Below are 22914 nucleotides of genomic sequence, written 5' to 3'. Positions count from 1 at the left end.
TCATTAAATAGGAGCATTATACTATGCAATTATTGGTTTGTTTAAAAATATTTTTTACATCTAAAAGAATAGGAGCCATTTTCTTTTAATATAATGTGTTGACTTAATACCATGTATTTTCATCAGGTTTGATCACAGAACAAAATAACCTTGCATTTATTCAAATTTGTGAAAGATCATATGTACCTCTCTCTATCATGGTAGCAGGCATTGATGAAAGATAGGTTGGCACCTAAATACAAATGTGATTAGTAACATATAATTCAAATGGGTACACTTGTTCTACCCATTCAATCACATTCACAGCTATTGTGTAATGTTAGTATATTTGGTAAGACTCACTGAATAGGTATTTACCCTGGTCTTCATTTTGGTCCAATGGTCTGTGTGGACAGGCGGAAACCTCACAGGGTGACTCCTGGGCCAACATGTCATACTGTAGAAGAGCAACTCAATTAAAATGTACTGTATATATAATCTACCTAATACCGACTGGTTGTACGTTAACAGTACAAATCAGTTGGTTCAGTGGTTTCAATCAGTACTCAAACATGATTAGGTTAACATTATGCAACTCTGACCACAGAATGTCAAGTGGGAACCAACATGAAACCTTTCACCATGAAACTGGTGACAACCTTTTTTGAGCATAAACATTTCCTACAATTCAAGAAAAATATTTTATGTGGAAATACACACATACTGATATGGTTTGGAAAATACAAATGAAACATTACATTTCAATATATTATATACTTTTGGAACAGTGGCATGTATATTCACTGGCACTCATTTTTATCAAATACATAGTTATAGCATTATAAAAAAGGGGATGAAGAAAGACTAAACTTACTGCTGTTGTCTGAAAGGACTCGGGTCCCAAGTTTTCTTCATTTCCAAGGCCTGGATACTTCTGCCACTTGTCTCACAAAGCCAGGGATAGATTGTGTTTCTATGTCACCTAGCAACAGTTCTGCAACAGTATTCTTTCTCTGTCAGTACTGGATATCATTTCAGTTACTGAAGTTACACATCTAAGCACATCTGTAAATGTAGAAGTTAGAAAGAACACTCACACACATACCAGTTCAGAGTTGAAACAGTCTACTGTAACAATTCATCTTGGTTAGTCTAATTATGAGTGTCCTATATTCACCTTATGCAATAATACTAGTGATTATCCCTGACATGTCAAACTGCCCCATATAATACCACCCTTTACATCCTAAAAGCTTCTCATCTGGCGTACTTTCAGGACGTCACACTTTCACTACTGGGTGAAGTGACTACTTTATGCACCATATTACCTGTATAGTAAAATGGGAAATGTATCCCAAAAAATTACCAAACCACAGATTTAAAAATAGGTTTAATATACAGGTATAAATATGTATTTACAAATTTAAATCTATGGTTAATTTACAAAAGTAGAAAAGGTAAGTTAATATTAAGTCAGAAAATAATATTTTCAGTCAGAAAATAATATTTTCTAACTGAACTACTGAGCATAACGTCGTGATTACTAATCCTTGTATCTTGGTTATATTATACTTCTCACATTTACACCCCCACAGGATTGAGGTCAGCGTTATCCCACACAGGTCCATACAACAAGGCATACTGTCAAATATTTTGTTGGATATGATGTAGAGTAGATAGTGTGTGTGTGTGTGTGTATATACTTTTTACAGTTTTTCTATTTGAAGGATGTTTTATCAACAACAGTCAATATCTTCACCAGCTGGCCTAACTTCTCAATGCAGCTGGTCTCCTCCCTCAGTTTGCTTCTTCTGGTTTGGCCTTTTCTCCTCCAGGTGCTGTCTCACACGCTGGCCGATGCGTTTGAGGTCTTTCAACATACTCGGTTGATCCTCCAACTCCTCGTGTAGGCAACGGGCTATTTCAAGTCTCCTGTAGTCCTCTGACCGCACAAGCTGCCGGACAACCTGGAGGGCACGCTCCTTCAGACTGAAAACTGAAAATGATGTGAAGGCGTTCATTGAGCATTATAACACTGGGATACACACGTCAACTGAATTGGTGTGAACACACTAGGAGAAAGCTTTCAGCTACCAAAGACTTGTTTATTGATGCTTTAAAACATCTGATAGTGATCTTCTAACAGTTATTGATGTCTTATGATTTTGTCATTAGGCTAGTTCGAAGGATTTTGCCACCTAAATAAATACTTCAATAAATGACGTGATGTTTACCTGGTAAGGTGATGTTGATGAAATCCGCCTCTCCAGTTCCTGTCGCTTTAGGCAGGAACAGCTCTCTTGTGTTATTAACCTTGAGTGGCTCGTCTGTCTCTGCGTCTCTAAACATCCAGGGATGGCCTAGGCAAAAATAGCAGAAAGCGCTCTACATCTATCTTAACCCTGTTTACACTTAGAACAATGGAGATGTGTACCGTGCATGGTTTGGTTTGACGGCGACATGCCATTGTTGGTCTACTCTTAACATAACTCAATCAGCTACCTGCGCTAACACACTACTAGTACAGCTAGCTTTGAAACGTCGTAAAAACATCTACCAGTGGCTAGCTCATTATTTCACGACTTACCGACATATGTGTTCATTTTTCGACCTGTTCCTGGATGTAAATCAGCATAGGCCTGAGGCTGTCCGCTGAAATTAATCCAATACATCCGTGCTGTTCGGGGACTTCGATTACAAAACACAGCATACGAAGGTATTCCAGTATTCACGGACCTAACATATTGGAGCTGTTCGTGCTCATCTTGAACTTCTTGAGGCATTCTGTTGTAGGCCGTCGCTAGTCGCTTTCTCTTGCACCTAAATTCGAAACAAAAGTAAATTACGTTTTAAAATGTAGCCTACCCTACCAGAAGAATAAACGTTAAAGCAGAGTATTTCTACAATTATCAAACAAAAGAAAAACTGTTTGACAAACGTTTGTCTCACATATCCTTTTTCGCAGGCGTTGTTTACGTTCTGTAGCTGGTCTTCCTTTTCTGGAACAGACGTGGTGCGTCAAGCAACTGAGAGCTTTTATTGGTCACATCTAGTGTCAATCAGTTGCAGGCAGAGTCAACTCACCGTGACGCTAGAGGACTACTTGGGAGAAGCGAAGGCCATACACTTGGGTTCAAAGCCACAAATTCGGATCACCAGCTTATGAATGTCCCATTTAACATAGGTAGTAATTCAGTGTAATGTTCTTGCAGAGGACCCCAAAGAATATTTTAGGTGTCCTGTGGTTTTTATGTTTGTGTCCTGTGGTAAATGTTCTCGGTCATAGTCTGTTTCTAGGGTTAGGGTTAGGGTTAGAGGTTGACACTATACCAATAAAGGAGCAAAAAGGTTTATCTTGGTTATTTTAAGGGTAATTATCTCACCCTACAATAGGCCTAAACATAAAATGTAATCTGGATAATTCAATTTAGGCCTAATTCAAGAACACAAAGTTAAGTAAACTTTCATATTTCAATAGGCCTAACACTGATTAAGTAGGCCTATCTATTTGTCTAACGATACATTGTCAAACGTGCAACTCCGATCATGAAACATGTAGAGTGGCAATCGGGTGGTGCTGATGGTTAGCTCCACCCCGCTTCGATACGCGGCTCCTATAAAACACCGAGAGACAGCTTCAATCCTTCTCCAACAAACACAGACTGCGAACCTAACTTCTTCTAAAATACAGGCTCAGTGAGTTTATTTTTCTTTGAACATTTCTTGTATCATATTCAACCACTATGGTAATTAATTCTGATTGACTACTCACGCAAAAAAGAAACAGAATCAATTTGAAATTCTTGTAATAATTGGAATTCCACAGCTGAATGCATATAAGGTCTCTTTTCAAAAAGCTTTAGAATGAAACAATGTAAACTGCGTGGCTACAACAAATGAATGTGTTTGTTTTAATTTGGCCCATGTTTTCTTCTGAGCAATGTATACATTTTTTTCTTGGGTCAATGTATAAATATTTTTAGTATAAATATTTACTTTTTATTTTAGCAAAGGCAGCCACCTAAACTACTGGTGTGCATACTCGTTGGAAGGCCTTGCCAAAGCCTTCCATAAGTATGAACCCGTTCAATGGAAGTAATTACAGCCAACCTATGGAGTTGGAGGACCTTCCAAGAGACGAAAATCTGGCTAAGGCAGAGATCGCGCTTCTCAGTGTGATATTCTTTAGCGCAGCCATCCTCAACACCGGGGTTCTGATGATTCTCTGGAGAAGACGCAAACAAGTGTCCAGGATGCGCGTCTTTGTGTTTCACCTATGCTTGGCAGACCTGGTGGTTGCATTCTTCCAGGTGTGCCCACAGCTCATGTGGGACATAACCGACCGGTTCATCGGGCCGGACCTTGTTTGCCGCTTAGTGAAATATCTGCAAGTGGTGGGCATGTTTGCCTCTACCTACATGATCGTGGCAATGACCATCGACCGATATCAGGCAATCTGCAACCCAATGGTCACATTCCAGAGGAGGCGTGCGCGTTGGAACATCCCTGTGTGCGTTGCCTGGACGATCTCTCTTCTGGGAAGTCTGCCGCAGATATTTATCTTCTCGCGCGTCCAGTTGGCGCCGGGTGTTTATGACTGTTGGGCAGATTTCATTCAACCGTGGGGTCTAAAGACGTACATCACGTGGACGACCCTTGTAATTTTTGTCCTTCCCATATTCACCGTGGTGGTGTGTCAGGTGCGAATCTGCCGAGCCATCCAGATCAACCTTTATTTAAAGACGCACCAGGATAACGCAGGGGTAGCCTTCCCTCTACCTTCAAGAGCCAGCAGCGTGGCAGGTGTGTCCAAAGCTAGGATCAAGACTGTGAAAATGACGGTGGTTATCGTGCTTACCTACATCATTTGTTGGGCTCCGTTCTTTACTGTCCAGCTTTGGTCCGTTTGGGACACTGATGCACCAACAGAAAGTAAGACACACTTTTAATACAAAATGCTATTGTCATTTGCCAGCCTACAATTGAACTATTTTGTTTAAATAGGCCTACTTTATTAATACATTGTCTGGCCGTTTGGGAGTAGGTCTGTGTATAAAAAGTAGTCCCTTAACCCACATCATTGCTAACCATCTAATTTTTTAATACAGCAGCGACCTTCACCATCCTGATGCTTTTGGCCAGTCTAAACAGCTGCGCGAATCCTTGCATCTACCTGTTCTTCAGCGGTCAGCTACCTAAGAAACTGGTGACAGCTCTTTGCCAGAGGCACTCCGACAGGAAGGACTCCATGCACGATGAGGCTACAGCTGTCAGCTCGCTTTACATGAGCTTTAAAAGCCTCTCCGACTCAAAACAATTCACGTAGTAAATGATCGATAATGGTGTGGGACAGCATGGATAATCAGGGCAAAGGTCACAGCCACTGTGTCGATCAGTGCAGATGACCGACCTTTTCCTTTCTAATCTGACCCCTTGATATCATGGTCAAGGTATGCCAAGTGAACCATCGAGCCGCGTAAGCATGGCACTGAAACCAGAAATAGGTTGGATGAGCCCTACAAAAGAACGAGGGAGCTAAACAGAAATGCGCTGTGAAACCTTGTGTTGCCGAAGGCACAGCTGATGGATAAAATAAAGCCGTAGGATAGCGGCGACCGTGAAGCAGAGACGACAGACAATTGTGTCTAAAATTGTTTTACAGTTTAGTTGTGAACATTATATTATTTTAAAAGAGTCTGATACCATAATTGAAAAAAAGTATTCTTTCATGCCAAATATCCCATTTATTCAGTGTGGGGAGGTCAGATGGCTGAGTGGTTAGGTAATCGGGCTATTAATCAGAAGGTTGCTGGTTTGATTCCCGGCCATGATAATGGCGTTTTGTCGTTGGGCTAGGCACTTCACCCTATTGCTTCGGGGGGAATGTCCCTGTACTTACTGTAAGTCGCTATGGATAAAAGCGTCTGCTAAATCACTAAATGTAAATGTATATATCCCACATAGGCCTATACACAAAATAACCAAGCTACAGTGTACTGGCACAGCTGAATCAGGCATGTCAGGCTATAGACATAGGCCTATAAGAAAATAAAAAAATACCATAGGCCCTATCTACAATCTATGCACTTTCTTTTTCTATTTTACAACCAGGATTCATAGGCTTTATCTTGATGAGAATGTAGGAAAATTCCAGAAACTTTTGAACAATTTACTTCCTGTTTGCCCGGATAAGTCTGTTGTGCAATCCTAACATTTTTTTTTCATTGATGTTTTTCAACATCAATCCCTGTTTACTAAGACCAAGAGACCAAACACAATACCAATATGCATATAGACGTTGACTCACAGTTTGTAAAGCATTTTAAATTCCTTAATTCATTTCACAGCCTACAGTTATTCAACTGTGGAACACATTAACTACGTTTCATTCAGATGCTGAATAGAAAAGCTAGAGAAATAAAAGTTCATGAGAAGTGGAACTGTTTCGTGCATTGTTTTGTTTGTATTAATGGCGTCTTAAAGTGTCTGTGTGTATTTATATGTTACATTGTGTAAATCTCGGTGCATATTATACTGTAAAGATTCATCTTACTCTCTGTATTGTATTTTATGAAGAATGATAATTCTCTGAAGAAAAAATAATAATAAAGTATTACTTTCCTGAAGAAATATGCTGCTCTTCAAAACTGTCACTCTATGTCTTGTCATTTAATTGTGAAGGGACAACATTACACCAGTTTCATACTGGACATGTGAAAATGGTTGTTTCTTTATGCCCCTTTAAAGGTTACAACAAATAATCTCCATGATCTTGATTAAGTGGAGGAAGCAACACCAGTTGCCCAGATATGGATAAAGCATAGTCCTAAAATAAGAGAAAATGTAAATAAAGATCTCCATTGAAAATGGTTTTAGTATGGGACTAAAATCTATTTTTTATTACATTGCCCAATATTTCAATTTAATTATACGACACTTTCCAAAATAACCTTATTAAGAAGGACGTAAAATGTGCACATTGTTGAAAAAAAGGGAAGTGAATAGATTAAAAGAAAGTTATAAAGTAAAAAAACAACAAAGAGCAACTGTAAGATATGTACAATACATTAATCGTCCGACAAACACACGAAAAAAGCAAAATATCTTACTACTCATGTATCAGGATGAATAATGTATTTGGTAGCTGTAATTACGGATATAGTGTACAGTAACATGACAGGGCATCCATCTATCCATCCTTCCATCTTCTTCCTGTTATGCTCTCAGGTCCACTTAAATGCTACATCATAACAGAAGCCTCTCCAGGTGCATATTTCTAATCTCTGTATTATTGTATTATTATTTAGATCTGATGTAAAGACATACACTCACAAAACATGTGACAAACCTATGGATAATTGATGTGTCCCTCTACCAGCATGTGTTATGTGTGTTTTACACGTGTGGAGGAAAAGTGGGGCGAGGGGGTGCAGCCTTTTCCAAAACAAACACCTTTGTCTGGTCTTACCTTGCACAAAATAATCGGCGAGGATAAGAGGTTAAGCAGTTAGATGTTATGACCAACTGTGTTGACAGCAAAGAGAGCAGACACCAACCCTCAATGGATCATTAGCAACGCTGATGCCTAGCTACTGGCATTATTAATGTCTTTGACAGACCATTATTGTTGTCACTATAGAGACACAGTGCCAAGTCCAAATTGCAATGGCAGTCACAAGGAAAATTATTTTCACAGAGAATGTTTATGTATGTATGTATGTATGTATGTATGTATGTATGTATGTATGTATGTATGTATGTATGTATGTATGTATGAATGAATGAATGAATCTTTCAAGCTATTAGAAGGACCATTCCCTGCAAGGCTCTGTCAGGGTAACAACAAGGTACTATCACATCAACTTTGCTGTGCTCTTCTACTCTCTACTGGCCACCTAATGGCATGTCTGAAAGGAAATAGCTCACCAGGAAAGCAAAACAGAGACAGGTGTTTGTCATAACAGGAAAACAAATCAAATTGGTTGCCAACCACTCTGTGACTCACTTGTGTAATACATCTTTTAGGCAGAGTGGGAACACCGAAAGCCACTTCCTTCCACCAATCTCTGAATGTAGCCCAGATCATTTTGCTATGAATTATAACTCAATGTCTGTAAAGTCGTTATTCAGTTTTGGTAGGTATATTACATCACATAGATGAATGTTTCTGGATTTTAATATTGCAAATAGGGACGCACTTTCTTGTAGGAGAGAGGGCAGTTTAATTGGACAGGATGAAAGCAGGTAGCTGTAGATAGAGAGGATGAGTGGGACCAGGACTGAAGTCTCTGGTGGAGCCAAATTCTGACAGTCAGTGCAACAACATGAACAATTCTCTCACAAGGACACACTTCACCCAGTATACATGCTGACAGTACACAAAGACAAATGTGCTCAATAGCCTTCAGAGACCAGACATTACATGACATACAACAACCTTCTTTCCCATGAGCACCTTTGAAACAGGATTAATTAGCAGAAACATCAATGTGGGATGTGAAACAAACAACAAGTTGCAGAAATGGACAGAATCAGATGACACTGGGGTCAGTTGAACATAGAGAGTCTTAGGAAGTCATCACAGTATGTTTCTGAACAAACACAGCACAGCCCTGCCACAGCATTCCATGCAGTTTTATTGGAACACCCCATTCTGAGTACTGCGGTTTAAGGCAAATAGCGGTAAATCAATTTCATTTCCCGTTGAGAAACCATGCAGTGTGTTACACTGATAATCTGACATCAGACACCAAAGTTATTGTTGCGTAAACTTGAAAATCCGCACCAGGTCCTTGGATACCTCATACATGCTCTCAGAGTCCTCTGACAAGCACAGTGGTCAGGGTAAAATCACACCCAGAAATTGAAGATATCGTTATTAATTCTATGATAGATCCTTTTCCCAAATCACAGTAGTGCAGAGGAGGGGATAACTATGCTGAATGGAATCCTTCTCTTCTTGAAGGTGTTCATGTGATTGGGCATATGTGTGTATGTGCATCTGTATGTAAAATACATATTTGTACATAAAGACAAGTGCCAGCAGAATAATCTGTCGCATTACAGGGTGCAAAGTACAAACACAAACAAAAAAACAATACACTAACTACTTCCTCCAGCTTAGATGGCATATTTCCTAGAATTCACGACAGGGCTCATCAAATGAATCATAATTGCTCTTTTCTATTCATGTTCTAAGCATCCTGCTTTATCCCACTCTGTTTCAAATATTAAAGGATTTTTCCACACTGCACATTTACTCACATACATGAAAGACATTGGTGTCTGTCATTGTGCGAAAAAGGCTTGGTTAGTGCAGGACACCCCTTCTTAAGTCTAGTTACAAAAAAACTGCAGCCTTCCATCGTCTTCCTTTTCTAACATAATTTGAGAATGTCTGTGTGACTCTCAGTTCACCAATTCCTGACACTGAATCGGATGTAATGCAGTGCTTCCAAAGCTAAAGGAGGTATGATGAATAAAGCTGTCAACCTAAGCAGAGCATCGTGCTGTACAGTGTAAATACTTCCTGGACAGTGGAGGAAGAGGGAAAGACTGAGAGACAAAGAGGAAAATACAGACAGAGAAAGAGACAGCAGACAAATGTAGAGGATGAAAAAGCACGTAAACTGAATTGTTTTAAGGATCATTATCTAACATTTCATTATAGTTTCAAGGAGAACATTTTAAGAAATCCTAAAGGACTTGAGTGATCAGAGAATGAGAATTATACAATGAGAGACAAAAGCAGAATCAAAATGTTACATTTTGTACATTTCTGTAAGTATGGGCACACTTCCATAATTCCTCTTTCCTGCGGGATTGTCAAGTCTACCTGGAGAACCAGGGCCAGGTGTGTGGCACCTGCCTCTTGTCCACACTCCCTCAGCAGAGCAAGACTGTGTAGACTACCCACTGCTGGTGTAACTACAAGCTCCTTTTTATGGTACAGAGCACCAGTAAACACAGATTATACAAAGGTACACACAAACAAAATATTTAATTTTTTGGAAAACTGGTGCTAGTGTAGCTGGTGTGGATTGGTTAAACTCACTTCTCAGATATGTAAACTACCACCAGCACCAGCAAATCACTTGCTTTATGTCGGCATAGCTGGTAGTGAGTGTTCTGTTCAGAATCCTGAGAGCATTAGGCCGTCTTAGCTTGTCACCCATGTGTTGGGTGAAACCTGACCTTTCTCACTCACAACCACCTTTCTTTCATCCATTCTCACATCTTGGTTATTTTCATGAGCTCATCCTCTTCACATCTCAGCACTCACAATTTTTATTTCTTTTCACACTCCTGAGGAGTGTGTCACCTTTCTTTTTCAGAGTGGTGATGTCACAAAGGCACCAGCCTGTGTTTAAACACTCCAGTTGTCTGAGCAGAGCAAGGCACATCACATGTGACAGAAAAGCTTTCAGGAAGTTTCCTGTGGAGCTTCCTGTTTTAAGTTGCCCTAAACAAGCCATTCCATAATAAAAACAAGGATTCTGCTGTCTGTTTTTAAATATTCCAAGTGATCATATTGCCAAAGTAGGTGTGGGTGGGGCACATGGCAAGATGAAGACCGTCCACTGTCTACTGGCAAGCCTGGGATTCAGAAAGACATGCTGCTCATTAGAGTGGCCCGGTCTGGTTGCCTAGCTGCTAAAAGCCTGGATGTTTGTCTCTTGTGTTTTCTTATATCAACGTATTAATGGTCAGTGATCACTGTATACTGTAGAGTACATCCTATTAGATACCAGCAAGACTGAGTTCATTTCGAGTCACTTGTGTTTACTAGCGTGATAGTTCCTTGAAAACCAGTGAATATTCAGCAATTGTATATTCACAAACCAAAGTCTTTTGAAATGATCTTACCTTCTGAAAGTAAATAATTTAAAACAATGGAGACATACTTATAATATAGTTATCGGAACGTTTTTCTTCATCACAATGGATGGAACCTGGTGGCATTGCAAGGTTTATTACCAACTGAGGGGAGCACAATCTCAAAAGACAGATTAAAGCAATTTTATTCATATTGTTCAAAGACCACCTAAATATCCATTTGTGTCCATGTGAACTGGACTGAGAGTTCATTGCACCACATATTTTCTAGACTCACCTGAAATCAATCCTCCACTGAGCATTGAGGGAAAGAAAATAGTGTCCAAGATCTGTTCTGCTTTATAAAACAACCACAACATGTTGTAATGTAAAACATTTATTGCATCCAATTACTTTGCTTTGTGACACTTCCAACATTGGAAATACCTGTAGGCTATGAAAGGGACCAGCAAAGATACAATGTTGTTATATCAAACCAGAGTTGCAATCATGGCTTGGTTACAGTTATATTTTTACAAACATGAGCCAAAATAACCTTGGAAGTGCAATTTTGAAGTACTAGAAGTACAATTTAAAAGCCACTGATGAAAGAAAAAGTTCAACTCTTGATATGAAATTGCCATTTACCACTTAACGTTCCAGGTTATTCTATAACTCTGCAATAACATACCTATAAGACACTGGTAGAGAACAAACAGTATTCCAGTAGTACACCAACAAACCTTGTCAGTAATCACAAACATCCCAAACACAAATAATCAGGGAAAGGATCGACTGGTGTTCTCAAAAAAGGTCTCTGTAGATTCAGTGCTTTCTGCCCTAGTCATTTTTACACCAGGCATCGAACATGCTTAAGCCTTCACTCACAAATATGAAGAAACTCAAAGTGATGCTCGTCTTCATAGGCCCAGTGTCCTGTGGCCCATCGTTCTTTACAAAATATCAATATAAGTACAATTTCTCTACATGTATTTTACATATTCTATTTTGACAAATCAATGTTATAATACAAAAAAAAACAAATAACATGTCCCAAATGCATGACATAATAGCCAGACATGTCATTCCACCTTGCACAAAATGCAGGCACGATTGTGCCTGGCCACCAGTCTAAACTCTCAAATATCAATACACAGCCTTGTGCACCCAAGTCAAAGCAGAAGATCTTCCCAAAATAAACAAGTTATATCTTTAATCTTGAATAGTTTATCTCTCTGCTAAAGTACACTGTCTCAAAGAATGACGTAGGTCTAACTCTGGACCTGAATCCAAAGTGAATCTCTATTGATTAGTTGTTGTGAAACACTAATAAGGGGCTAGGAATTTCTCCTGACAAGTGTTTGGAACCCTCATTGTCTTTCCCAGCTTGATTGCATGCAGGGTCACACACACACACACACACATCACCGTACGGTGGATTGGAGACAGGGTGATGCATGTAGTACCAAGCATGTGTTGGTCTTTAGCAGAAAGTAGCAGTAGATGTAAGAGTAGCATGCTATTAGGATGATACGCCTGACCACATCACTAATGGTTTCACGCTCCTGTATATCTCTATACCTTATCCCTCCCCCATTCTTTTGATTTAGGACAAAACAGGCCCCTCTCTAGTTTTTTCTTTCCTTCCTTTTCTGTGTTGTAAAGTGTCACTGAGAGGCTATATGACCTTTACACCAACATGATAGATTTGCTGTCAGGGCTTTCGTCAAGGGTGGGTGGGAGGCACTGATTAGTTGGGGGAGGGAGAGCAAGAGTGAGACAGGAAGAGAGCGAGGGGGAGACCTTTGTCAAAGGTTGTCTGGTAGAAGACCTTGGTGCCGAGGGGTGTGTGGTGGTCGGTGGTCACAGGCAGAGCAGGCGAGAGCCTTCGTCCCCTTCATCCCCCTCAGTCTGAGGGATCCTTGGCAGCATGGCAGAGCGGGTCAAGCCCCAGAAGCGGGCCGGCGACAAGTCCTTCTTTGTGGCTGTGAACTTCCAGCCCATGTGAGAGCCACAGGTCTGGCACTGAGCGATGGTCCAGGCGTACCTGAGGGAGGAAATACGGATTGCGGTCTGTCTTTCACAACCTGGCAGGATTGGGTGAGGAGTGAGGCTAACTGGTGGCTGATTTGTTGCTACAAAGACAGCTCTCCTCTCCCTTTCTCTCAAATATTGAAATGACCCAGACTGTGGTTAATCAATGCAATCCCTTCTCTTATCTCCATTTTATCAGCTACCAGCTCATTTCCTTCACCGATTTAAGTCGTGGCAGCACTTTGATGTGGTCACAACCAAGGCCAGGCACACTGATGAGAAACTGCAGCTTACATCTGACACCTGTCCAGCTAAGACTGTTCTAAACCTTGGGGCTGAAACTGCATTCTGGAGCTGTGTTCAAGCAACTATGATGACATTATTTCTCTCTTTCTTCCATCCCCACCTTACACACTGTGAGCATAAGTAGAGGCAGTAACAAAGAATGGCGGTAAAATAACAAATGTGCTTCGTGACTAGGCACTGTTTAAAGGCTGGTGTGTTTAGACTTTACAAGAGTGATTAAGCTGCTGACACAGAACTGGCCTCTCCCTCAACCCTCTCCAGATAAGTCAGGCTGGGTCAATACCACCTTAGTTAACAATGATACATAATGACAGACTGGTCTAGTACCCACTGGAATACTAAGCAGCCTAGGAAAGATGAGGGGAAATCGAGAAATTCTAATAAGGCACCACATATTGTACTGATGCAATGCCAAAAAAGACTGTCCACCCTGGGGCCGTAGACTTGCAACTGCCTATCTATGGCAGCGTGGGATTACTTCCAGTCCAAATATAGTAAGGAAACATGTCCATGAACTGCAAACACAAAGCCAATTAATCATTTTAACAGTAATATGATCGGTTCTCATAAAAACCTCCCTATTGAAGTTAATCTTTCATTTAGAATAACACAAAAGTGTAAGCAGAGAATCTTTTGCGCACAATCCTATGTCCATCTGTTTGTGTGAGAGTCAGTATTCACGTAACATGAGCCACTGAGTTGGGCATGAGACAGACGTGAAGGGGGTGGGGGAAATATGGGTTACCCTGGAAACCAGCTGTGCAGTGTGGATGGCCTGCCGACCAGGCTGAGGTTGCTTGCTTTGTAGACGGTGAGGGTCTCGTGGACATAGCCATGAGGGTTAACATAGGCTGCCATGGGGCCATACAGAGAGAGACTAAATGAGGAGAGGGAGGGAGAGAGAGAAGAGGCATAGAAAGAGAGATAGACACACACAGAGAGAGAGAGAAAGAAAGGGAGAGATACTGTTAGACAAGCTCTAATGGTTTAGCATTCGCAGTTAGCATCCTTGGAGGGCTCGACAAAGCTGAAACTAAAACCAGATTCAGATACAGTGTAATAGACTACAAGATTTGAACTAAAATCTCATCTTGCCGTCAATTTGTTATTTTACAAATCAGAACACAATTCCAAATGAAATCTATCCAGTTAAATCTATCATTTGTGACATGTACAGAGAAAATTAAGTGTACTTCTCCCTCCATCATGTGAAGGTGAAAAATGGGTGGGACCCCTCAAGTGAAGTTGTCAGATGGAGGGTCTGGTTGTTCTCTAGCAGGGCAGTACAAACACAGAGCACACGTACACAGGAGCCTGGATCATCTCACTGGCTCCCCTCTTGGTTGCACGCTTACATGACGCACCTTAAAATGAGATCGAAAATCCCAAACACGCACGTTTCCGTTCCTTGTGATGGATGCTGGATCTTTCAGTCAAATCAAAAATTTCAATTGAACAGGCCAACTATCCCCGTGACTAGTCAGCCATTAACAGAGAGGATGGCTAAGTGGAGGTGTTTAAGAGGGGTCATCTTTCCTACAGCTTTATTCTGATCAACTGTACACTGTCTGGCCTCAAAGAAACACATCATTGTTCAATCGAATGCAGGCTTCATAGTTGATTGGAATCTGTGTGTGTGTGGATATGCACCAAGCCTGTGATTGTTTATGCCCTTGGAGGTTCGTCAAATGTTATACTTGTGTGTCCACAATTTAACTAAAAAGGTCAGACTATTAATCCCCTGCAATTACAAAATCCTGGCTTCTAGCCAAACGGTGGACAGAGTTGGCGAGGCAACACATGAAAGAGGAAGGGTGCGGGACATGATTGAATTGACAGATGAGAGACAGCCTGATTCCATTAGTATCAACGCCCGTCTCATCTAAAGCTCTGGTAACATAACCCCCGCTGCTCAGCTGACAGTGCCCCCCCCATGGAGAAGGGACTGGGGAAAACACTTGCACAAAACACAATCAATAATGTGAAGACAGTGTGTCAATCCAGCCTCCAGACACATCCAGACCAGGCGTGAGACCAGAGTGAGACACGGACCCAACCTCCAGCTCACCTGAAGATCTCATTCTTAGTGGTGATCTCTGTGTCGTGGCAGTTCTTACAGCACAAAGAAGTGCACTGTGGAAGAGAGAATAGACGCAGTTCAACATTTGTATTGTGTTACGGCCACATGTGTTGTGTTCTTTGTTTGTCACTTCCATTCCCTTTTGGAGTGTAACATACTGCCATGAGGACTTCATGTTCAGTACACCAGGCATGCAGCAGCAAAATAAGTTCTGATAATCGTACCAGCTGCTTCCCCTTCTACATGGTTATGTAACAGGCACTGTAATTGGCCCAACAGATGGGTATGGTCAAAAGTCGGCCTCTGTGAAGCCTCTTTGTAAATGTGTGACATCTTCAGACTGCCCTCTGCAGATTATAAGAGTTTAACACCAGCTAATCACTAACATACAGGTTCCCAACATGTTGCGATATGACTGAATGTTGTGGATCTTTCTGTTTGAGAATGTATAAGATGTAGGATATGGGTTGATGTTCTATCAAGTATGTTGTTACGCAAAATGATTTCTATTTAATGTACTCAGACAGTCTCTCACACAGAGAGAGAGAGAGAGGGTTAGGGTTAGAGGGAGACAGAAATAGAAAAAACATAGACACAAACCTAGAGGTATTCCAGAGCTTAACAGTTTATTAACTATGTTCCAGACATGTGTGCCGTGCTTATGCCACTGTCACACTAACAGGGTTTCCCTTGGGCTGTTGATGCAGAGTGAAGGCACTCAACTGTGTATGCCAGAGGACCTTGCTAAATTTTGTGTTGGAGTAGAATGGTCTTACTGCTGTGCAAGGAAAGTTCTGTTGCAATGGTGCTGAGGGACAGGGGCTTAAGATTAGGGAGATGTGCTTCATCACTGAAAGAGGCCCCTGGTCCCTGGCCTGGGGAGCATCTCACTAAGAGCATCTGAGAACCGGAGATAGGGGGGGTAATGATCATCTCTATATATAGGCAACAGCTAAATATACCACAGTACATTAGGGAGGGCTTCCAACAGTTCACAGTAAGGGGAGAACAGGTTTGTTTGTACGAGGTAGGGTGTCAGGCGGGTTAGGCATGTAAAGCATATGTGCGTGACTCCTTCTCACCCGGTCCATTATGTCCAGCTCACAGCGCAGCCTCTGGATGGCACTGCCGATCTTGAGCAGCTGAAGCCTCAGGGCATCGTCTATGGGCAGACAGGCTGCTACTCGGTAGGAGAAGTCTAGGCCGAGAGAGAATGGGCAAAGAAAGAAAGAAAGAAAGGGTGAGAAGCTGTGTCAAGTTAGAGAAATAAGACAAAAGAGAAAGATGCAGGTACACGTATTTTCCAGATATAAGGGTGGATATAGAATTCAGCAACTCAAACGACTGACCAATGGCATTAGTAGGGAGGGAATCATCCTTCAAGTTCTCATCCCACTCGTGAAGCTGTTTCTTTACTCTGTTCATCAGAGTCTCCTGTGTCAAAACACCAGGACACAAGTTTGATGAGTCAATGAGACGCTTGTCTTAATACATTACAACCCATCAAAAGTGTACAGTCAAAATATGTTACAATGTTCCTCAATGTCTCTGTGTGCCATCGGGAGAACCCCTGATAGCTTGCAGTACTCACAGAGTCATAGAGGGCATAGACCCAGGGTGGCCATGAGGTCATATTTGCACACTGGAACTTCCTCTGGGGAGAAAAGAAAAGAGTTACTTTTCCAGGTTTTTGCAGGCAACATTTAAGGTAAGGGACGATCCTTACATTTTAAGAGGCATTGTTGTAACAAACACAGGTGACATTGGATCAATGTTGCCAGGTTTATTTAACACCCTTCACACGTTCTATATTTTTTTCTCACTCCTGATCTCACTAGCATGAAGAGCACATATAACTGAAGATGATCTCTTCCAACATTCTCAACAGACAGTTTGCCTTCCCATCATGTAGCTCTCCACACCCTGTCACTCCCACTCTCATCACACTCTTTCATCATCAACAAACAAAAGCAATAAAAATGCTAATGAGAGTTGAGATGACATGGCAACTACATATTGGGACACGGACACGGCCAATTTAGCCATTCAGCAGAAGCTTTGATCCAAAGCGACCTACTGTGGAAGAAATTTAGATTTCCTGTGTGCTTACATTATTCACTAATCAAGAGAACTAGTCATTGGATACTAGTTAGTATGTTCTCATGTAAGCTTGCTATTAATTAGAGTAGATTGTGTCTATGTGTCAGGGTTAATAGATGTTTGAGATCAGGAGAAAGTACTGGCTAAATGGTCCTTGTCATGACTACAAGGAGAGCTCCAACTATGAACTCTCTAGTCTGAGTGGTCATGTGTTGGGAGCTGTGAATCTCTTTCTCTTAGACTGTTGTAACGTCATTACTGCCTGACTGTCACTATCCATGTTTACATTCTTGTGCCCTATAAAAGATGGTCCTCCGGCCTTCAGAGGGGAGAGAGACTTGATTGACACCTAAGCCTGGTGTTGTGTTGTCATTTATTGTCAGGGGTCTGGTTTTCTCTCCCAATCTGCAGATTGATCAATACTTATTAAAATCCAGAACTCAACTGAACTTAGTCACTCCGTTTATGAAGAGACGGACAAAACACTTTCTTCATCACTACCCAATAGGTATGTTTCTCTATGGTAAGTGAGTCATCATCAACTAAACCTTGAAGAAAAAGTGACACCAGCGACCACAGCACTAGATCTTACACCTTTTTCTCCATCTCCACACACCTGACATCTTATACACTGATATTCACTCCTACCAATAGCACAGTTCATAATTTCACCATTAATCAAGTAATAAACATGGGAAGAATTTCTGACATTGAATAACAGGGCGTGAAGAAAGTGATAATTATGTGAGTAAATATTTTGCAGGAAATGTCACCTTAGCTTCTGTGGTTTATCATTTTTAAATAAGACCCATACACGTAGCAATCCAAAACCTGTGTGTGGTAGGGTTAAAGTTGAACAATACACATATCTATATATGTGCATGTGTGTCTGACCTGGCGATAAGTGTTCCACCAGCACTGGGCCTGCTTGCAGCTTTGTGTGGGAGGTCTGGAGGAGGGATGCATGTGGAGGCGGGACAGGGGAGTCAGCTGCACCGCTGTAAGAGGGTCTGGTAGGATACACTCTGGCAGGATTTGCACCTTAGCCTGTCTGATCCTGGGAAGGGAGAGGAAAAGAGGGTTTGAGAGAGTTGCATCAAAAGACGACAGTATAATGAGAGATGTGCTCTGAATACTTGTGAACTAAAAGATCCTACAAACCTACCTGAAAGTATTTATTTTTGTAAGAATTATACAGTCTACACAGCCTCGTTAAAGAAGAAGTGTCTGGTACTGTGCACATACAGACACAGCATTAAAAAATCTACATAATGTAAAACATTTAGCACAGATGTCCACATTCACTCGACATAGTGACGCCACTTTAACAGAACAATCGCTACACCAAAAAGCAGCATACTTTTTGTCCAATTGATGCTTAACTAAATGTTCAGCCCTCCTTAAGAGACAGTGAGTTCTAAAAGTGAGATCCATTTATTTTTTGCGGGCACACCATGACATGAAGAGCTTGTCGATGTTGAAAGGGGCCTACAGCAGGTTGCTTCTAGTGATAGGAGGCAGCATATATTTTGTTTTTAAAAAACAACCACAATTTGTATAAAAGCCAGTGATAGTGATAACTGTTGTCTGATCCATTGTATACTTGTTGTTGGTGGTGACAGGGAATAGCGAGAGACAGAGATAGAGAAAGAGGAGGGGGGGGGGTCTTTTGATTTGAATGAGACTGTAAGGAACATGATGGGAGTGTGCCCTCCAGTGGTTACTTTGATATCCAATTCTTAATTGTAGCTGTGGCCCTTCAAATACAGATTCTTCATGTAAATATCAATAATTCTAATATATATAATATCTAAAATAAACAAGGATCTGTGTATGTCCATCTCTGGTATAAACTAGTTAATAGGAAATCTGTGTGAGAAGTTCTGATTCTGCTTGTTGATTACCCGTCAGCTTGAGTTCTGATCTCGTGGACCTTGAATCTCTGCCTGCCAATGGCCTTTACTTTCACAGTCTCGATGCCATACTCCTGCTCTTCTCGATACGCATAGATCTCAGCTGTGGTCCCAAACTCAGCTTGTGGATCACCTGTGTCACTGGGAAGAATACAGAACATGCAGTTGCAAGAAGATTCATTTTAGATACTTGCATCATTGAGGTCTTGCCCTTTCGGGCTCTGTCTGAACATTCTCCCTGTCACTCGCCTACAACATTTAACTCCACATGCCCAAACTGGATCTCCCTCATTCTTATTTCAGTACCTGTGAGCGAGCACGGCGAAGGTACGGTCTCTCTGGATGACAGTGCGCATCATGCTGACTTCCTGTGGCCTGAAGAGCTGCAACGGCAGTGTCTGCCCAGGGATCAACATGACTGATGTATGCGGCAGCACCGGGATGGTCTGGCAACTATCATCATCATGCACTGTACGACCGTGGAACTCCTCCATGTCCGCGCCCAAGTACTGGAAGACCCAGGGAGGTGAGGAACAGATATTCTTACAGTCCAACAGGAAGTTACATCAGGTGATTTATTAAATTATGATCAAATTGTGTTAGGTACGACGTTTCCATGAGGAACTACTCACAGAGTGTGAAGTGGGAAGACTGGGGTCAAAGTTAATGCTGGGCTTTTCAGCGTCCTCACTGTCCCGGTCTTCGGTCTCCATTTCGTCCTCCTCTTCTTCCTCATTGCCTGAATCATATCAAAGGACACAAATGATGTGTTTCGCATCTGAATAATCCATCCCAGCCTCCTGCTTAAGATTCATCCCTGCTATGTGCTCTCATCTACATGGATTTATCATAAAATGAAACTGTCAGTACATAGCATAAGACTAAGCTTCTCACATAATGCACTTCCTAATATGTATAGGCCTATTATGTACATTCCATGGAACGCTTTGAGACTTGGACACAAACTATGCACATTTGTGATTTGGATTAGATTTACTTTCTGTTTCACTTCCATGGCACACAGGTACTATATACATCTAACTAAATACATGTCGGCCCTCACTATACAGGCTTAGAATATGAAGATTCACATAATTCAAGTGTGTTGCGTGAATTTATGAGTAAAAACCGTGGCCTTGCTGTCTAAGCAAGACCGAAACCAAGTAGGCTACACACTAGCTAGCACTAGTAAGCTAACATGAGTCTTTGCTTGGTTGCAAGACAATAAAGTGCAATTAACAAAATGCTGTCGTGCATCATTCAGCTGGTCAGTGATATATTGAAGCGCTGTAAGTACCGGGTATCAGTTGTAATTGGTTGCCCATGTTCTCGTTGTTGTCGCCTCCACCCCTATCGTCAGCCATATCCCTCTGTTTACAAACTGAACACTTCTTCGCTGACGTATTTATTCTAGTTTGCTAGACGAGCGGGCTCATTGCTGCCACGAACTGGCCGAGATGGTGAATTGTCATTTCAAGGATCGCCACTGTACGCACACCAGCCCATATTGAGCTTGAGCTCAGATTCTTGTCGCATAAACATCAAAGTCAGTAAAAAATTGCACACCTATATTCTCACAAAATAAATTTGTAGCCACGCTTGAAACCATAGGCATGTTTCTTTCCCATCTCAAGGTCCTGTAAATGTGGTCGTTCCCAAATCAACTAAAGCTTGTATTCCCGCTGGTCAGCACTCCAGTCATACATTACATGTAGCAGACTCTTATCCAGAGCAGGTCAACCGCATAACAAACTATGATACAGAATCAGTACTCAAGTTTCTTCAGCTTAGACAGCCAATGGTGCAAGTGCTGAGAACAATCATTTAGAACATCTGAGCAAAACCAGAGGCTAGACACAAAGTAGTTTATAAACCACGTTTTTATTCCGGCATTTAAGAACAGTCAGTGCTGGGCTGGTGGCAAAGTCCAGATATGAGGAGCAGGAGACAAGTCTTGTGCCCTCAAGCAGTCAGCCAGCCTTCATGGTAAGTTGGGCAGGATCTGGTCCTCACTTCATGACAAACATGGGTCCGGCACGTGGAGGGGCTCAAAACCACAGGGAAATTGCCGATCTACTTGGACCTCTGCCTCATCTTTCGCCTTTTACGCTTCAGCCTTGGAATAGAAAATCAACATGAGCCTTTGATCATAATACCATAACAGACGAAATGTTACAAAACATACAGTTGCTACAGGACTCACCTGCGCATACGCTTTTTCCTCCACTGCAAAACAAAGAACATTTTTAGCACGTTTGCCTCCCTAGACTCCATTAGTTTCAGCAAAAATGCACAATTTAGAATTTAAATCAAGATGGTTATTTTTAGCAACTTTAAGATGCAAATAGTAACTTGTAAGGAATTAAACATTGCATGTTCTGCTTAGACCCTAAAGTTTCGCACGCATTAGTACATTAAAATATTAAACTAAACAAGCATGCATTTATGGCGCATAAGTAGAGGGCCACAATTTAGCCAGCTTAACAACGATTCAGAACTTGGTTGAGCATATAACCAACAGCAACACAATTGAGGACACCATTAAAGGCTCCATTCAAGACCAGTATAAATCAGAAAACATTGGAAAAGTGCATTCCCACACGTTTGTTTCCTGGCTAGCTAGAGCTAGCTCTTAACTCCTTGACGTTATTGAGACAGGGGCGACGTTGTTAATAACATTTCTGATATGGGTCATCTCACCTTGGCTCTCATCTTGTGGAGATGTGTCTGCAATAGAGAATGAAGTCAAGTTAGTAAAATGGATGGATGGATACAAATAATCTACGATGCAATTCGATTCAAAATAGGTGTATTTGTCTTGATTCTTACCGCTAAAGCGAAGACACCAACTGAAAGAGGATGTGACGACAAAAACAGTGAGCCTTTATACAGAAGTTGACGTCATATTCAATCGCCCAACACTAAGCTCACCGGGATATGTAGGCCAATTGTGGACTGTAGGCTAAGAATGCAGCGCTGTCACCACTGTAACACTTGAACTACCGATTCTACCTGGTGTTCGTTGTTTTTATCATTGATCATGCAATGTAGGCCCTCATATATGTGAGCATGAGTTAACACAAATGAGAAAGCCCTTGTGAATATAAATGTTATTGATTTATTTCATTTTATAAAAGCCCAACAGCAAAACAGATATAAATCAAGAAGCTCAGGGTCGGGGGACACGATCTGGACTCATTTCATTCAGATCTTGTCAGATTGTAAAGCACTTTTCACGTGCTGACTTTAATTTGACTTTTTGTTTCCTTCAGCTGCATTCTTGATGTCACCAACACCGACTCATCAGATGAGAACACGCAGCATCATTTACATATAGTAGATAAAAGGTTTTTCCACTAAATCCATAATGTAATTTTATCTTTACAGATAAACTGTGAACTGTATAAGTATTTTAAAGGGATTTCAAATACAATTTGGCTAATATCTGATGGCAGTAGGTGTAGCAGTGTTCCAAAAGGGAGGCTGGGTGTTGGTTCTGGAATTCTGTCGACTAAATGATACTCCATATAAATACATATAAAGTTAATTATAGCAAATTATATGCAATCATTAATAACATCTTCCATCAACAACACTGCCATATCAAGCGTCTGTAATACATTTTGAACCCATATATAACTGGCAAGATATAGTGAACAATTTAGCCAAAACAATATTTCTTAACAG

The 22914-nt window shown here is 41.2% G+C and overlaps 3 protein-coding genes across 6 annotated transcripts; 1 reads left to right on the top strand and 2 right to left on the bottom strand.

Annotated features, from left to right (window-relative positions):
• Window positions 1–1352: 1352 nt before the first annotated feature.
• vhl (von Hippel-Lindau tumor suppressor) lies at window positions 1353–3053 on the bottom strand. 2 transcript variants are annotated; one of them, XM_084704412.1, is made up of 4 exons: window positions 2929–3053; window positions 2567–2799; window positions 2214–2339; window positions 1353–1975 (listed from the first exon to the last, which is right to left on the bottom strand). In XM_084704412.1, coding segments are annotated over exons 1-4 (582 nt in total). In that variant the 5' UTR covers window positions 2931–3053; the 3' UTR covers window positions 1353–1754. The 2 variants fall into 2 exon arrangements, with proteins under 2 accessions (XP_084560538.1, XP_084560539.1); XM_084704413.1 differs by having other exon boundaries at window positions 2918–2984.
• A 2-nt stretch (window positions 3054–3055) lies between these two features.
• On the top strand, window positions 3056–6611 carry LOC146272852 (vasopressin V2 receptor-like). The gene is made up of 2 exons (XM_084704411.1): window positions 3056–4911; window positions 5088–6611. The coding sequence occupies exons 1-2, from the start codon at window positions 4056–4058 to the stop codon at window positions 5303–5305; spliced, it is 1074 nt and encodes a 357-aa protein (XP_084560537.1). The 5' UTR covers window positions 3056–4055; the 3' UTR covers window positions 5306–6611.
• A 4564-nt stretch (window positions 6612–11175) lies between these two features.
• crbn (cereblon) lies at window positions 11176–22064 on the bottom strand. Of its 3 annotated transcripts, none has more exons than XM_084705716.1 (13): window positions 21928–22064; window positions 21431–21453; window positions 20525–21343; window positions 19860–19966; window positions 19534–19736; window positions 19219–19368; window positions 18209–18371; window positions 16806–16868; window positions 16564–16648; window positions 16297–16412; window positions 15203–15267; window positions 13880–14011; window positions 11176–12841 (listed from the first exon to the last, which is right to left on the bottom strand). In XM_084705716.1, exons 3-13 carry the CDS (start codon window positions 20589–20591, stop codon window positions 12658–12660), a joined length of 1335 nt encoding a protein of 444 aa, XP_084561842.1. In that variant the 5' UTR covers window positions 20592–21343; window positions 21431–21453; window positions 21928–22064; the 3' UTR covers window positions 11176–12657. The 3 variants fall into 3 exon arrangements, with proteins under 3 accessions (XP_084561842.1, XP_084561844.1, XP_084561845.1); XM_084705718.1 differs by having other exon boundaries at window positions 21830–21953; XM_084705719.1 differs by lacking the exons at window positions 11176–12841; window positions 13880–14011; window positions 15203–15267; window positions 21431–21453; window positions 21928–22064 and adding an exon at window positions 15820–16114 and having other exon boundaries at window positions 20525–20678.
• Between the last annotated feature and the right edge of the window lie 850 nt (window positions 22065–22914).

The sequence above is a fragment of the Hypomesus nipponensis genome, chromosome 9 (assembly GCF_054491055.1).
Source record: "Hypomesus nipponensis isolate SF chromosome 9, ASM5449105v1, whole genome shotgun sequence".
Lineage (NCBI taxonomy): Eukaryota > Metazoa > Chordata > Actinopteri > Osmeriformes > Osmeridae > Hypomesus > Hypomesus nipponensis.
The sequence above is the reverse complement of the archived record's forward strand: the minus strand, read 5'-3'. Positions and strand labels throughout refer to the sequence as shown.